The sequence below is a fragment of the Pleurodeles waltl genome, chromosome 1_2, assembly GCF_031143425.1.
Source record: "Pleurodeles waltl isolate 20211129_DDA chromosome 1_2, aPleWal1.hap1.20221129, whole genome shotgun sequence".
Classification (NCBI taxonomy): Eukaryota; Metazoa; Chordata; class Amphibia; order Caudata; family Salamandridae; genus Pleurodeles; species Pleurodeles waltl.
The window spans coordinates 795,467,051-795,485,221 of NC_090437.1; the positions used below are offsets into that span (position 1 = coordinate 795,467,051).

Genomic DNA, 18,171 nt, shown 5'->3' on the forward strand with positions numbered 1-18,171 from the left:
CTGACCCAGTCTTCGTGTCTCTGCGGAGTCTGAGATAGACACCTCAATCCAAGGTAACGAGGGTTGGGGGCTCCTCTCATGGTATTGGCAGATTAGGTTTAACAAACCCAGCTCTCCTTTAGGTAGGAGGTTAGGCCTATCATAATAGGGTATCAGGACATATTACACACCCTTATGTCATTTCATGCTATTGCAAGATGGTGGGGGTCTTTGTAATAATGACTCTTGTCTTTACAATTCTGTTTCTTGCACTGTTCATTATCCTAATCATTGCAGCCCATGCAACTTATCGCAGATTGCAGTTGTATTAAATAAAAACGATTCAAATTTTACTGCATCTTCATTATTGCCTGTGTTTGGTTGAGACATGATGTATCTGTGAGAAAGGGGTCGTCTCCGTTTTACGACGACACTCCCTGAGATGTTTTATTTTCGAGTCCATGCGTAAAGGCTGCCACAAATCACCTTTTACTATTTGGGTTTTCGGTGAGGTGCTGCTAGTGAGCCGGAAGGGTTGGGACTGGGACAACAGTTGCGACTTGTTGTAGGATAGGCATAGTCGCCTACAAACATAAGTACTGTCATCCTTAAACCAGCAGTCTTGTCTAGAGCAAGAGTCCAAACTACGTTAGCGATAAAGTCAGTTGGTATGATTTTTCTTAAATGACGTCATATATTTGGGTTACCTTTATGGAAGCTGAAAAGGTTGTAGAATGTCAAATTGAAACTGAAAGAGACTGACTGTTCCTTAGACATATGCACTTGTCAGATCGTGGTGAAACTGCTTGAATTTTTCTTGTTGGTCCTTCTCATCATTTATTCTCCAGAGACTTAACCTTTTTCCTATGAGAATACAGTATGTTCCCCAGGAAGTCCTTGTCTTGGTATGCATTAATTTGATGTAAAGTTTGCAGAGAGCCTCTGCAGGGTTTGAAACCTTCATTACCTAAGCCTTTGTTAGTCTGTTACAGAGCTCTGAATGAACCTATAATGATACTAACTTACCAAACTGATTCAGTGCACCAAATCACAAGAGTGAAATTTCTGAGGACGAAGAGGAATCCAGCAGCACCCATTGAGCTACACAGAATTGACACCCTTTATTGCATACTAGTGATTGAGCCGGTTACTTCACATTGCAATTTGATTACATAGCAATTAAATCCACATTGTAAACGTTTCTTTCTTGCCTGATACGTGGTGTTCAAGATGATCTTCAAGTTCCAGCCAGAGGCTGCTTTTGCACCGAAAGAGTAAGAAGCTGCTATCCTCGCAACCCTTTTTGATGTAGCCCAGAGTGCTTTAAATACACCACCCATCGTAATCCTACGTATCTCGTACTCCTAGTTCCACCTATACATGTGCTGTAATAAAACCTTGCTCTTACAGTAATTTCTAGGGTTGTGCAGAGAAGGTTTGTTAATATTTGTGATTACTTTGTTCTATCTAATGTGGATCAGCTAATCACCACTGAGATTGGCTACTATGCGCATTTCTTATTTTATGTGTATTATGAACTATGTCACCAATCACGACAGTAACACAGTTATGGGCTCTCTTCATCAGATGGACTTTTGTGAATGTTCTATTTTGCAGTAATTTAAGAGATGGACAAATCAATAGTGGCTTTAATCAAGGGCCATATTTTGCCCAGAATATAGACATGACGGTGATCGAAAAGCATGTGTGGCAGAGTTGAGAAAAGTCATTGTGTATAATTTTCCTAGCTTGGGTTTAAACCTCTTGTTGGAGCAGTGGGGTCCACCCTGATCTGTAACAAATCTAATGTCTTCATAATCATTTTCACCTGTTTTGAGTATAAAGTTATATTTTGTGGGGCGAAGGAGAATGGCTTGCAAAATTCCTCTTCACATAAATCCCGTAGAGCAGACTTAAACTGTTAAAATACATTTCTGAACTGTATACTAGATCTGGCTAAAGATAGCTTTAAATATCTTTCAAGAGCTTATGCCACTTATTACAAAAGAGGGCGAAGGCTCTGCCCATTCAGCCATTGGTTGTTGAATCATTCACTTATTGATCATCCAACATTTGGCAGTCATTGGCTTATTGTAATTGTCAGCCATGATGTATGGAGTTTATTTTCTCTTTACCAGTATAGGTTGAGACAGTCTGCTTAAGAAAGGGAGAGCATAGCGAATGAGGCAAACTCTGGAGACACTGCCGCGCCCCGCCATGTGACTTGTGCTGGTAGTGGTTGCGAGGATACATGTGTTGAGTCTACAGACTCAATTATACCCTTGCACACACAATCTCTTTCTTTTACTGTGAAGCGTCAGGCTTCAGCTGACACCCGCCACAGACAGAAATAAGCACAAAGCAGGTGTGGAGACCAACTCAGGAGAACGTTGGCCATTATATGATCCAGTTTTGTGCCCCTGTACAAGAGCCCAAGTGAAACTTGCCCCAGTTTTAACAAAATTGTGCTCTCTGTAGGTCAAGCACTAAGTACGATTTTGTTAAAAAATTGAACTATGCCTCATTTTGCAACTGTACATGGGTATGCAATATTATAATTTTTGCAAAAGAGAGGGTTGAGAGTTAATAGAAACAACATAATCAAGCTTCCAAGTACTTTGAGGGCTTCCAGTCAAATTTAGAGATCAGCTATGGTTCAGTTTATGTGTAGTGATTGAGATGTTTATTGACAAGCATGTTCTGTATAGGAGAAGGGTCTTTGTCGAGTTCTTGCTGAGACCTTCTGGAATGTAGGCTGTTCCGCAGTTTGCAGTCTTCAAAGAGGGCTAGATCTTTGTTTGACGGAGGTAGCCCCATGTCTGTTCTTTTATACATCATTGGATAGCTTATTGCCTATATCATTTGGAAAGCGACTGTTGATGCTTCCCCCATATATGTATATATATATGTTCATTCTGTCAAGACTATCTTCCTCGGCACTGGTTCTTCCGCTGATGACCCTGTCCACTGCTAGAATTTATTGGTTCTCCTCTGATGTCAGCATCCCGGGACTTGCTTTACCGGACATTGGGTGTTTCCCTGGTGGGCTGGCAGGGTGGAAGGTCGTTTCTTTGCTAGTGGAGCCTGGTTTAGTTACTGGGTATCGGCCGTTCAGATTCCTGCCAGCAGTGCTTATAAATAAGCAATCCAAACCGAATGGTTTAAAGCATGTTTAAAACGATGTGTGTTTGTATTTGGGAGATTCCTGCCTCCTACAGACCGGGACGTGTTCAGCTGGCCTCCAGCAACAAAACCGGCCGCTACCCTGTCACCCCACTTGAGAAACGTTGCACTTGTACACTATGTGGTGTAATGAGGTTGCTCTGTCAGGGCTGACTTTGGTGCCCAGTCTGCCCCTTGTTGTCAGATATGCAAGTGGATGGGTTTTTATTCTTTTGAGCTCATCAGTTGAGCTGGTCTTCTTTCTGTATGAAGAAGCTGCTGAAACAGGGGTGTGGAATTTATTAAAATATCTACTTGTCCAGGGGACAGGTTGCTTCTCAAATCTACTTGTCCTGTAAAAAGATCTACTTGTCCCTTTGGTGCCATGTAGTGTGGCGACAAATTATGGCAGCAATTAATAGCCTCTCTGATTATGCCAGGGCTACTACCATAGTAGGGCTTGAATACTTGGAGTTTCAATCCCTACTATAGCAATTTCCTTATTTTACCACCTTTCTGCAGATCTGCATACTGGGGCTGGAGGAATCAGTAAGCAATAGTTCCAGGGCTGGAATACCTTTGAGTCTGCAAACCTACTAACCTGCATGTTTTAAAGATTTTTACCAGCTTCTCTCTAATATTTTCCCATAATAAGAAAGGTTGGACATTTACTCCTGACAATGGCAGAACAGAATTAGAACTTCTTCCAGGGTTGGGAAGAAAGTGGCTGGAGGGAAAATGAACTTGCAAATGCTCAATAGATTTTCACATGAGCACATCTACACATCGTATTTACCCACGCTAAAATACAGTTCACAAATATTTTATAGGGGTACGACATATACCATGGGTGCACTTTTGTGACTTTCTTTAAGAATTTGGGGCCACAAGTAGGTAGGTTCAGATTTGTGACCTGCAAATTGCGAGTCGCAAATCCGAATGTAGGATGGTGTCCTTGACACCATCTGTGATTCGCAAGGGCTTCGCAAATGCCCACATCATGAATAATCATGAGGTGGGTCGCAATTTGCGACCCCCTCACGAATGGTGGCCTGCTGGAGACAGCAGACCACCATGTCTGTGACTGCTTTTCAATAAAGCATTTTTTTGGGGTTTTTTTTGTAATGCAGCCAGTTTTCCTTAAAGGAAAACGAGATGCATAACAAAAACGAAAAATGAAACGTTTTCGTTTCATTTTTTCAGAGCAGGCAGTGGTCCGCAGTGCCTGCTCTGAAAAAATGTTTACAGTGACATTCACAATGGGGAAGGGGTCCCATGGGGATCCCTTCCCTTTTGCGAAAGTGTTAGCACCCATTTGAAATGGGTGCAAACTGCGATTGGTTTGCGCCCGCGTTCGCGGTCACAAAACAATCCTACATTGCACTGCGAGTTGCAAATAGGAAGGGAACACCCCTTACTAATTGCGAGTCGCAAACCCGTTTTGTGATTCGGTAACCAGGTTACTGAATTGCAAAACTGGGTTTGTGCATCGCAATGTGCTTTTTGCACGTCGCAAACAGTGAAAGTCGCTGTTTGCGACATGCAAAAAGCTACCTACATGTGGGTCTTGGTCCCTAATTAGGTCTGGTGTTAACAAAGACATTTTGTTTTTATTAAACTTCTATTTCTCTCTCTTTCGGCTGGCTTTAGTAAGTGATCGCATTCTGCTCTTCCACAAGGAGCCTATTGCCACACAAAGTAGTTTTGTTCAGTGTCAGGAACTACAGTGGCAATCAGTGACGTAACGAAACTGGTGGGTGCCCCTTTGCAAAGAACATGGAGGAGCCTCCTCTCCAGACTCACTCAGGGCAGGTGCTGTGCTGACGGGGCCCCCTGGAGGGCGGCTGCGGGGCCTTTGTTATGCCGCTGGTGGCAACGTGTGCTTTAAGAGTTAAAAAAACTTTTTGGGGGGGTTTTGCCAATGTTTGTTACAATGTTGAGGGCCTGGTAGCTCCCACAACAATAAAGTGTTACAAAAGTCATGTCAAAACAAGACACGCATTGATGAAACTAAAAGACTTATAAAAGTATGTCAGATCAGTTGGCTTTGTCAGTGTTGGTTTATCTTCATGCTTCCCATAATCGTGTTGAAATTGGTTACACTGATTTTCCATTAGAAATATTTTTGGGAAATACTAGCATGCATCAACACATTTTACTAAATGACACTTCATTTGCATATAATCAGAGAGCATTCTGGGAGCATTATACTTAGCCTCTTAGCCTAAACTTTTCAAACATGTGTGTACACGTTTTTTTTTGTACTGGAACCAACGTCAGTAGTGAAGTGTGACCTTAAACATTTATTTACAGCACCCACCCTAATAATGAAGGCTTTCAAATAATGAACCATAAATACAAGTTCGAACAGCATTATCTTTTGGAAACACATTACCTCAACTGCAGAGAGTTCAACTCTCTGTAAACAGGCAGCCAAAGGGTTTGTGCTGCAGGGGGTTGGGCCTACTTGTCCCAAGGACAAAGTAAACATAAAAACTTGTTGCCCTTGACCCCAAACAAGATGTCCCGGGCGTCTGGCGATAGGAATTCCACATCCCTGTGAAAGTTTTCTCACATAACATTCCAAGACTTTTCCTTGCCACATTGTACAGTGGGAATATTCACTTCTTGTCCAGGCGACTAACTCTGGAATGCGACCTCCCAATAATCTGCAACACACTGCACTTGTGATTTGCTCATGCCCGGGTATGTTTTTTAGCGGCCCCTTCGGGAAATAAGGCTTTCAGTTGCCCGTTTCATGATATACAACATATCTGTTTGGACGGAAATATCCCCTGCGTGGTCCTGGAGTGCACACACCCCTGCCCAAAGTTCCCCATTTCCCGACTCTACTTCTTTTTGATTTTTGTCCACGGTTTACACCACAGCCATAAATATATGCTGAGTGCTCACTGTGACAGGATTTGTGACCCAGATTACGTGCTCTGGAGGGGCACACTGCCTGTACCTCCCCCTCTGTAGGCAAGACTATCACTAGCCCGCTGTGCTGTAGCAGGCTGACTGATTATAGTAGCAAGACAGGCCTGTTTTACCCATGGTTGCACAGAGAGAGAGCAACCTCATGGGGATCTCCTGTATAAATTGCTATCCAGTACGCCACAACTAGATCCTTTCCTCCTACCATATGTAAGTGAATGTCGAATGTATGAAGGCACAGTATATTTTTAGTAAACTAAGCATGAAAAGTGTATGTTGTGTTAGCACACTGGAATCCATTTTGTATCTCCCTTGTGTGGAAAGTGTACAAAATAGTGGGTAAATAGAGCCTATCAGACAGAAATATGAAGTGCAATTTTCCTCCCGAACATTTCTGACGCCTTTGTAGTGAATAGAATTTTAGAGAGGAGAATAGGAGATAGAGGGCCAATCTGTGGTGCCCCATTCCTGCTCCATTCTTCCCCAGCAATGTTACCCCAGCAGATTGAGCAGGAGGTGACTGGAAAGGCCTCTTCTTTCTTAGTTCTGTTGTTTTTTTTCTTTTTCTGGATGGGAGCTCCAAACCGTGTCCTCTTGTCTGCTGCCAGCAGAGAGCAGAGACTGCAGCTTAACCCATCGGGGAGGAGTAGGAGCAAAGATGGGAATCTCTTGAAATCACTCCCAAGTTTTGACCTGTGAAATCCACAATTTATGTCTGCAAATGGAATAGAAGTAAGGGGCCCAAGCCCTTACTTATTGCACCAGGATATCTCATTCGTTATCAGAAACAGGACCCCAGACGTTCTGCACCCTGTAGGAATGCTGAGACGGGGCACTGAAGGTACCATTGCATGAAGGAAAAGCTGCATAGAAAAAGGGGATTCCAAGGATCTAGACAGAAAAAAACTGAAACTGTGCTGCTGTAGCTCAGGAAAGGACCTATTTTGGCGGGCCATGTGGTGAGTCCTTGTGCCCCTGGTGTGCTGTAGAGCAAGGTAAGTTGGTCCGCAAAGTTATGTTGGCTTTGGACTTCCCTCCTGGTTGGTAGGTGATGGTAACCATGAAAGACCGACGACGAAAGGAAGTTCCTGTGGTGCTTTTCCACTGAAGAAAAAACTGCATTTGGCTGTTTTATTTCAACCCCTGTGCAAGATGGTAGCTACCTCATGGGGTAGACTCTATTTGTTTGTGCAGTGGGTTTTAGTTTTGGGCCAGAGGAATATTGAACCAAGAAGATTTAATGCCGGAAACTGGTGCAGGTAAGTAACAAGCATTTGCAATGCAATTGGTCTTGCATTTGCTCCAGTTAGAGCTATTGGCATTGTAAATTCCCAACTGGACTTTTCTTGCCACATGGCATGAGTGCAGAGGAGAGACACAAAAGGAAAAAGAAGTTCGCTGACAGTCAAACATACTGGCAATTGTGCAAATATCCATGTAACAGGGTCAGTCTGCAAGGAGGTAACAAAACCTCCCCAAGGAGAAACAAACGTGAAGCATTTACCAATAATGATAAAGGAGTTTTGAAAGGTAAGCCCAAGAATGAGTGAAAGTGATGGGCTTGAGGTGGGCGTGGATAAAAGCCCACAATGCTTACTACACTTACGCGCTTGTCCTAAAAGTGCTCCTTGGGCAATGATATGCTAATTGGTATCATGCTTAATTGACTTCTGACTTTGTACCTCACACAACCTCCTGGAGTAAGCCTTGGGCTGCTCTACCTTGCTACCCTAAGGATCAGGCACTTTAAAGGTGTACTTGGTGTTCAGTTTTGGATCACACAGTTGGTGAGTTCTTTGTATATCTGAGGTAAAACGCTGTTATTGCTATAACTTGAGCTCAATAATCCCTGAATGCCTTAGGACGTCTGCAGTCTGAAAAAGGTCCCACTGTATCTCTTTTGTATGACAGACAATGATGGATTAGATCAATGGTTCTTCACCTATGGTCGGTCCATAGACCACTGGGAGTTCACAACGATTAACAGGTGGTTTGGAACTGTTTAGAAAATTAAATAATATTAGCAGATTAAAGTATGTGTACATAAGAAAGCAAAATGTAAAGCTGAAAGTTTTAAAACAAACTTTGCAAAGCTCCTATCTTTCATTCAGATTTAAATTTTTCTATACTTTGTTGTTTGAGTTAAAGAACATTTCATAATCTGTGAATTCGTCGAATGTATGTTTTTCAATAGTTTTTGTTGCGGTTCAGATCATAGAAATAGCTTATGCTGGTGTCCCCAGCATCCAGTAGTGATCCACAAAAGTCAAAACTGTTGCATTAGATCATTGCAATAAGCACAATGCGCAACATATTGAGAAGAGAGAGACTTGATGAAAAAATCAAAAATCCACCTGATAATGATTCTTACTCTTATTTGTACTTGTTCCAAGGATTGTGCAAGATTATTATTCACTACTTCCTCATAAAATCTCTCATTTCTTTTTTCATGTTTCTTTCTTCACTATTCAGTCATCAAATGTTTGACATGCGCCAGCCAACGCTAACGGGCAGAATTGGCTCACAGATGTTATGTTGATTCTTTACTTATGAATATTGCATGCCTTTTGGTTATTGCGTTAGTTTTAACATTTGTTCTATTTTGTGAAAAGGCCAAGGGCCGCATGCACGAAGCATTTTTCTAGTTGCAAACGGACCGATTGCCCATTTGCGAGTAGAAAAATGCTTCATTTTAGGTTGTGCAAAGCCCAATTTGCGATTCGGCGACTTGTTTGATTTGCGAAGCCTAACTTTTGTACATGTGGCCCCAAGTCCCTAATAGAGCATATATGTCTCAGTTTTGTGATATTTATTTACAATTGTTTTTTTTTTTTCTTTACCCTGTAGCTCGCTTTTTTTAGTATTCTAAAAAAACTAAGAGAAGTTGGAGAGAAACTATCGAACGAAATATCAGAAGATCCAAATGATATTGAAGTAAGTGATTCTTTGATGGCGTTTAGTTCGTTTTCTCCTTCAGCATTTAACTTATAAGTTATAAGCAAAGTTATATGCAGCAAGAAGACAGTTTCCTGCTTGTGTATACATTTATTTATAAGCTAGCATTTAATGGTGGCAATATCTGATTTAATCTGAACCATTTCTAGTTATTCCATTTTATCATGTTTTGCTAAGTCCTCAAATGAAGACCGCCCATATGCAGTTGAACTCGATCCTAGTGCTTTCTGAGTGTCTCAAATTTACAAATTTGTCATTGAGAGGGATCCTTGGGCTGATCAAACACCCCGAAAAATGCAAATCATTGTTTTGAATCACTGTCCAGTGCACTCATCCTTTCCTATTTCTGAGTTTGCTAACAATACAGTACAGTTTGGTATTTGCACCTTTTGTATGAGTTCATTGTTGTGCGCAATAGAAATGATGGTTATGATTTAAATAATATTTTAGCAAGCCTGAGTGTCGAAGGCGCACATACTGCACAAATTATTTCCTGATGTAAAGGTATGTAAACCCTAGTTTGCCACAGACCATTCACAATAAATGCGCTCTATAACCTTCTCATTGTTCTAATGGAGAAAGGAATCAATCATTTTATTAGCTTTCCTCACCAATCCCGGATTGTCAGAAACATTAATACAGCCTTACTCAACTGTTGCTTTGTAGCAATAAGCATGGCTTTGCCAGTGCTTTTTGCTGATGCTATTCTACGTCAGCAAAAAGGGGAAAATGCTTGTTGCTGATGCTGAACAGGATTGAGGCACTCAGACTAGAGTATTGTGACATCTGTGCATAAATAGCCCCATCGTGGCACAAAACACACCACACAAGAACAGCAACTTTTACTAATGTTGGCAACATTTATTTTAAGGATTTTCATAAGCGTGTGCAATGCCTTAAAACTTTTTTAAGATCAAAAACGTGTTGTTACCGCGTTTTGTATAAAAAAAGAATAAAACACTGTCCTTTGTAAGTTTCTCTTTAATTAGCAAGGACGCATAATGTGAAAGATTAACAAAGCCGCAAATGGTGAACATGCAAATAATTCGCACTTTTTTGGAAAAATGAAAAAAAGGAAAGCCAAAAGTGACCGCAAACGAGTCTAAAAAGCTGCCAGAGAAACAAGTCATCTCTATATGGGATTACGGTTTCTGGAAATCAATAAATACAGCTATTATATAGTTTTAACTGTACTTTCTTCTAACCTCTAAGGAGATCAAGTCAAGCGTGAACTCTACATCGGGTAAGAGGGCACACATTAAACACGAGTGACATCCAGAGCAAAAAGCCACTTTATTAGGCCAAGTCCGCAGCTAATCTAAAAACTTTACCATCATAAAAAAAAAAACAACAAAAAAAACATCTCCCTCACATCCATGATACACTTCTCCAATTAAACAATCTCAACATCCATGACAAAGAGAAAACTAACCAAAATCTAAACAAGCTTTGGCAAGATCAATGGGTCTGGCATTGGTTGCCGGCCTTTTGGCTTTGGCAAGTCTTGTTTTGTTTTGTCATAGTTTGTGCAAAACCTTATTTTGAAGGAAACAGCCACCAGGACATCAGTCTAAAAAAAATAATGTATAATTGGCATTGGTTTAAAAAAACACACATTACCATGAGTGTGATGGGCAGTGCAGCTCATTTCCCCCCACTCCACCCGCACCTGTTTTTCGCTAGCATTTTCATGCATGCAGCACTGCCCTGGCTATTTGCAACCTGCACCCACCATCAGCCCGTCAGGATCCCTGATCCCGGCGGAACCCTGGTGGTTGGACCGCCCCAGCATCGGCGGTCCAGACCACCACCGCGAGTCTGGCGGTCTAGTGATCGCCAGAATCATAATTAGGCCCATAGTCTTCTGTGCCCAGACCATTAGTAGAATATCCGTTTTCTATACATCTGCTCCCGGTAACAGTATACGGAATTTCTGCCACTGTGAATGAGACAAAACTTCTGCAATGATCATTGTCTACACTCTGCACGTTTTGCCTTGAAAATAATGTTTTGCATCAAGCAGCCAAGCATAAACCTCTGTAGTGATCGCGGCAAATGAATGTCCTTAGTCTCTTTACCATTCACTAGGGAAACTACCATTTGGCTGTCCATATTGAAAGTTACTCATCTGTTAGCCAAATCCTGTACCCACAATGTTAATGCAACCAGTAAGGTGAAAAATTCCAAGAAGGCTCTATAGCAACCTTCTTCAAGCCACGTCTGAGGCCAGCTCTCAGAACCCCACCTCCCATCCCAAAACAGCCCAAAGCAATCTGCCCCGGCTGCGTAATAAACAAATTTAACTTGCCAGAAGAATTTGTCCTCCAGTGACTACATTGTCACTCTATTAAAATTCTATAGGAAGATCAGCTACCTTTCCAAGTCAGCCCTAGTAGCTGCTGAACTACTCACTTTGTGATGTGCGTGTGTTGTCCCTGACATAGCAAAACTAAGACGCTTATGCTCTGACCACTCTGCATGCAAAATTAAGATAACCAAGCAATCTTTGTACTTTTCCTGACTCCAAATTCCTTGCCAACCCTGCTTCCTCTAGCAAAACAATCATCTCTTTCATCTTGGCAACCGGTAACCTTGCTTTCATTGTTACAATATCTACTTCAATGTCTAAAAACTTTAAGTTTGCCCCTGAGTTTTTTTGTGGTGCCAACAGCACCTTCAGTTCCTCTGCCATGGCCTCAAACACGACAAGTGCTCTTCCACATGATCTTGTCTGTTGTTTCCAGATGAAAAGAAAATTGTCAAGGTAGTGCGTCAACCACCACTAACCAGATCCTGAAACAGTAAGCCAATGTAAAAAAAAACAGCTGATGGACTCCAATTTTTTTTTCCAGTACTTCTTTATTTGCATTTTAGATATTTGTTGACCATTTTCAACACAAATTACTCATGCATATGTGGCTCACTCCACCCCATAGCCATAGAAGGTGGTACATAGTACTTTGGTATTCAGAGTACAGTAGCAGTCAATATCTGGCAGTGGAACACAAACATTTCTAACAGTTGGCTTGTCGCAACAATTGCAGCATGTGTACTGGCGCGCTAATCAGTACTGGATAAAATATCTTCCCAACCTATATTGGCAGGTACTTTAGTTTCGTCTGACATTCATACACAATGGTTGCCTCAGGCAGGACTACAGTGTGAAAAAAACACCTGAATTGTCTGTGAGGGAGAAACAGAATGCAGAGGGGAGGAAGAGGTACTTGCGCATCCCAGATAGGTCTTTACTAGCTGCCTCAACACGCATGTCCGGGTATAAATAAAAACAACATTTTGGTAGTGGCCTGTTAGGTAGCCTGTGCTCTGTTCAAAGAGGTCTGGTATCTGATTTGGCCCCAAAGGCCGCCGTGTATGTGTCTCACACCCCATCCAATGATTCACCCCCACGCTGCCCACGCAGCTGCCACCAAGTATCTTTTTCAGCTGTTGCCCATTTCCTTAAATCCAGTAGCTAGCCGCCTAGATTTGGTGCCCTGGGTGACTTCCACACCACGGCAATACATCTCTCAACCAGGATGTACGACAGGTCTATAAACCTGAATGCGTATATAATCTTCTTCTTTCTGGGATGGACCCCTAACCTAACAGAGATGCAAACAGTTCTGACTTAACTGTTTTTTCCAGTCAGTTCAGCCATCTCTTTCACCACCCTCTCCCAGAATAATGTTATGTTTGAACATGAGCACACTATGTGATAAAATCTACCTCTGAAGACCTGCATTGAGGACATTTTGCTCCCAATCTTGGGAACATGTTTTGTGTATTTGATTAGGGGTAAGTTAGATCTGGTTTAAGAATTTAACTTGGGTATATTTAAGCTTGGGGTTTCTCTATACTGTTTTTACATTTTCCAAGTAAAGATATCCATTGTTTTATCCTTCAGTTCTTAACCACTGTCAATGGTCCATCGTTCTTTGAAGCCTAAATATTTAGTTGTGTGTTGTGGTAAAACTGCTCCATATAACATTTTGACTGCCTTTCTGCCATTACCTTGACGCAGCATCAACTGTAGCAATTCTGAGGTCTGCAGCTCAGCTTGGGCATTCTATCAAATGCGGCCTAAGTGTATGTGTCAGCACATTTTATGTCAAGAAGTGGCTGGTGTTTGTCCCACATTCATCCACATGCTCCTGGAAAGTTAGCAAGGTACTGTTCGTATACATGACACCCAGGGTAGCTATCTTGGCTTATGTCCACAATATTGTATTGTGGTTAAGGGCCATGGCTAAGAGAGCTGGTAATGGCCACAATGGAAAGACTGTGGAGAACGATGGGGTGGAACCTTGCCGGCTGCACGTATCAATATCCTATGCTATCGGGGCCAACTTATTAAGCCAGGTACCACCATAGTTGGGACCCATTAACCAGTTCTGCAGGGAGTGGTCCGGGGCCCATTAAGAATTCTCTTCGGCTCAGTGTTAAGTGTGTCCGACAGCCATCTCATTGACCATTGTAACTGTGCGGCTGCATAGTGCAATTTGTAATGAGGATCCCCCAAGCCACCCCCTTTAAAGGGCCATAGAGCTTATGTAAGCAACTCTCTTCCTAGCCACACCCCATATCAGGAATATACTGAATAAATCTTCAAAGAAACCCGATAGTAGTTGCACAGGTAGCAATGCAAAAATAGTACAGCAGCCCAGCAGCCTGGCTATTGCATGCATCGACTGACACATTGCTCTTAAAACTCTGCCTAAGTTACCCTGTATAAGGTCGATGTCTGAGTGATATATGTTTACTCCCTTGTTGTCTGTACCTCCATATGTTCAGTGTTTATTAGTTGTCTGAGAAAGTACAGACATGATTTGGCACAGTTAATTTTCACCTGTCATTATTCCTCCAACATATCTATCAATAATGACAAATTCTGATGTGCATCTAGCAGATAGATAAGAGCATCATCCGCATCCATACTCGTAGTGCAGCCGTCCAAGTCTATCTATTAACTCTGGGTGTTCCTTCTAGAGTCCTGTGTCTCTTAAGCTGTTCTACCCTCCTCTAGCTCAGCTTCCCAAATTTCGTTTTCCACAGTCTTGAGGCTCTATGTGATCTTAATGGAGTTGCCACACAACCTTTAACACATCCAATTCAGTTAATTAACTGCTGTCCCCTCATTATATTTGAAATGTTGTTCTATATGAGTGCCTAAAGTTTCCCTAAAAATGGATCTTGGAGTTTCTGTATGTTGAGTCTCCATGTAGGCATGTGTGCATTCCTCCTGCCCCAACTCCAACACCATCTTAATTGGATTATGATCTAAAAAAGGATTGGTCCAAACATTGTGTTTGCTTCCTGGTAGTAATCCAGAACTTGAAATGGTGTAAAGCCTTCGCACTTTGGGCTACATATGGTGTACACAAATAAAATCACCACCCACGTACCCTGCGCCATGGGATCTTGCACCAGCATTGTGCTGAGCGCCACTAGGAATTGAGTCATTACTAATGGAGGCATATGCTGCCACCAGTGTTACCTGTTCCCTGTCAGGTGTTTTATCTACCACCACAAACTGACCTTCTTGGACGACATGCTTTAAAAATACTGGGAAGCATGGTGCTATCCATATAATGACACCACTTGCATATGCCAAATAAGAAGTGTCTATTAACTAACTCCTCCATTGTCTAGTAAGTCTTTGTAGTTATACAAATGAAATGTGTGTCTCTTGCAAGTATACAATGTATGCTTGTCTACACCTAAGATATGTGTGTATTTGGTGTTATTTGAAAGGAGTCACCGTTCCATTCACATTCCAAATGATTATATTAAATGCAGTGGGTGCTCCTGTCATGAGTTACTATGATACGTATGCCTTGCATCCATGGTACACGCAAGTGGAGCATGTGTATGTATTCAGATGTTCGAGATCTTCTAAGCAACATTTTGACACTTACCAAATAAACAGTGGCAAAATCCCCCAATTCCACTCCCAGGCAAAGAAAACCTGCTCTGCCAATACCAATCAACCTGCAAGTATACAGTTCATAGTGTCTGTATCTGCGCAGCATTCCTACCAGAAATGCTGAGGTCGTGGTTCAGTTTCTGGAGTTCTCCACACCTTTTGCTACATGCCAGGGTCAGCATCACCCCTCCCATGCCCCCACACCCCTCCCAGCTTTTTTTAACAGATGACAAGAGATGTTCACACATCACACAATGTCATCAGCCAGTCTAGGTGTGAGAACCGGGCCACGTCCCATTTCTGAATCTGAGTTTAAGTATTCTACCTCTGATCCAGCTAGAATCTCAGATTCATAAGTACACAAGCCAGCAAGGGAGCTGCTTTATCGCCGCACATCAGTCATCATTTCCACTTTTTCTTTCTTCTATTGCTCTTTGGAGGGTTTGGGCTGTGGTCTCCTAGGGCCAGATGTAGCAAGCAGTTTTGCCCATTCTATGTCTATGGGAAAATGTGTTCGTACATATGGCCCCTAGTTCGCTGACATCTGTGGCAGGGGCAAACAATTAGGAACCCAAGACAGTTGTTGGTCAGTCGAGATAGACGATCCCTTCGTCTGCAACAACTCTCTCACCACCACCACCGCTTAATTGATAACTGAAAAAAACATACATAAGGCCAACAGGCCTCGCCTACTCAAGAGCTATTAACTTTGCCAATGTGTCTTGCTTTGTTGTACACTAGCATGTCCAACTTGACTAAAGGTCAGACTTAGAAGAGACTGACGTGGAGTGGAGTGGCAGAGTGGAGTGACGTAGAGTGGAGTAAAGTGGCATGGAGTGTCGTAGAGTGTAGTGTCATAGAGATGAGTCTCGTAGAGGTGAGTAGAATGGCCTTGAGTGGCATGAAGTAGAGTATGGTGGAGTGGTATGTTGTGTCGTGAATTAGAGTGTCATAGAGTGGAGTGGCTTACAGCGGAGGGTCATAGAATGGAGTAGAGTGTTTTAGAATAGAGTAGAGGGGCATAGTTTGGGGTATGTATGGTGTGGTAGCGCACTGCCATTACAGACAACACATTTTCAATTCAGATTACTATTACATTTGCCCTTGTAGTTTTAAACTATGCAGTGCACAAATGATCATATACAAATATTTGTTTCCACCAGGCTTCTGAATTGCAAAAAAAAGTTCATTTGTGCTTTCGTAATTCTGATATATTTTGAAATACTTGCACAGTTAATTTACAGACATTTACATTGTTTTGTTTTGTGCTAGAAAAAAACATTTTCTTACCCAGTACCTCTCCCTTTGAAGTCAGGGGGGAAAAAAACAAGTTCGCTCGGAAGACAAAGCCTAACATTTAACCTCTGTCTCAATGCACAGCAAATGTGATAAGATAAGAACAAAATTTAAAGGCCTGTTTACAGAAGGCAAAAACTTGTAGAAGAATACAAGGAGTGATGGTGAACAAAGTTTGCTCTATGGGAGCGACTGAGACATGCTGGACAGCCTAAACCAAATAAGGCCTGCAAATAGCCCGAAAATGTGAACTAAAGCCTGCAAAGCCAGTTGTAAGCAATGGGCAGAATGTATTCCCAGGGAAGCTTTCAGAATGCCAACAAGAAGTCTTTCCGTAATGAGACAGCTGCTCTGTCTGGTAGGCTTCTGCCTAATAAGCAGTGCTTTTATCATCAAAATATTTCTGAGCATTGCCGAGTACAGGAGGGCATATTTAAGGTTCATGTGATGCAACTGTTTTTAACTTTGGTGTAAGACACCCTTTTGTCACTGTAGTGTAGTTTGGGTAAATGTTCGATTGCATGACCCAAAGACCCTCCTTCTATTCTAGTAGCCCAACAATCTTGATCTTATTACACCTGGAGCATCAGTTTGCATCTTCTGCTCTCTATTAAGTCGATTTAGATCTTGTATTCTGGGGGCGCAGTGAGGTGTGTGCCAACTCCGCATTGTCAACCATATCTACTAGTTTCCTGTGGGCCATCCTAACATATATTGCCACTGTGACAATTATAGATTCTAGGCTGTTCTTTTTGCCCAGCTTGGAGTATCTTGTCGAATTTCCTGGTTTGGTCATCCAGTGTGGACTCCAGTTGTTGCATTGAGTCCAGGAGTTAAGCCAGAGTCTCAGCGGTCCCCTTGATCTGGTTTTGTTTTGCAGTTTTAGGTTTCATAATTTCAGTTTGACCTGGTTCCTTTCAGCCTCACGCAACACCACTTACTTGATCAGTGCTCTCTGTCCGGCAGCTGCTTGAAATCTGGTTTGTGACTGTACGTTTGCTGCTTTTGGAAGAGTTAAGTGATGGCTGTTTGAACAGTGAGTTAGCAGACAGAATCTAGGTACTTGGTGACCCCCTAGTGTCTGTCCATGGAGCCATTTTCATTGCTCCGTCTTCTAGGAACAAAGAACAAACACCTGGGTCTTAGGTGGACTATGTGCTGCTGTCTTGCTGCTGTACATTGTTCTGCCACACTGCAGCCTGTAATAATTTTTTTTGACCTAGTTTTCACAGTGCTCAGGCTCCCTGTGGTTTTGCCTCCGAAATACAGTAAGAAGGATGATGAGTGTATAAGTATGCACTTTGTTACAGCCCTTGTCAAGCCACGACTGGTCTCTGCCTCCCACCTCCAGTTGGGCTGTGATGGTGATCTGGTACACCCTGAGTCCACACATCTCCCTTCTCGGCTGAGTTGTGGCAGCAAAAAGTCCAATGTCTCTACTGTAGTTGTTCCAATAACTTGTTGCTTTGTGCAGATCTGCTCCTTGTACCCAACCACATTCCCTGGCAACCACACTTTGTGGCCACTGCTCGATACGCAAGGGGCTTTGTGTGGGTCAAACAGAGGAGGCTGTGGGAACGGTGTGGTGGGGTGAGGAAAGCAGTAAACACATTTCCTGTCTCTGAATTTATGGCACAGTCCTTCTCCTCCGTCTTGTGGTATCTCACCTGCCCCTTCCACCACATCCTCACCCATACCAACCGTGCTTTCCACTAAAAATTTTAAGCATTTGTGTCCCCCTCACATCCAACAGCAATAGCCCATTTTTGTGCCCCTTTGTTGTCCTGTTCCTCCTTAGGTTCTCCCTAACAGTGCCACCATTTACTCCCACCTAATTGCAGTCTAACTTTGCATCTGATGTCCTTTGCTTTGTTCCCAGCCTTTGCTTGCTTACGTTTTGCAGTTCCCTTCTTACACCT

General features: G+C 42.5%; 1 protein-coding gene across 4 annotated transcripts in view; it reads left to right on the forward strand.

Annotated features, from left to right (window-relative positions):
- LOC138304164 (uncharacterized) overlaps nt 1–18,171 on the forward strand; it is a 266,322-nt gene that overhangs the window by 22,270 nt on the left and 225,881 nt on the right. For all 4 annotated transcript variants that reach the window (XM_069244002.1, XM_069243994.1, XM_069244018.1 and 1 more), the window contains exon 2: nt 8,926–9,012. In XM_069244002.1, the coding sequence (XP_069100103.1) occupies nt 8,926–9,012 (87 nt within the window). The remainder of the gene's footprint in view (nt 1–8,925; nt 9,013–18,171) is intronic.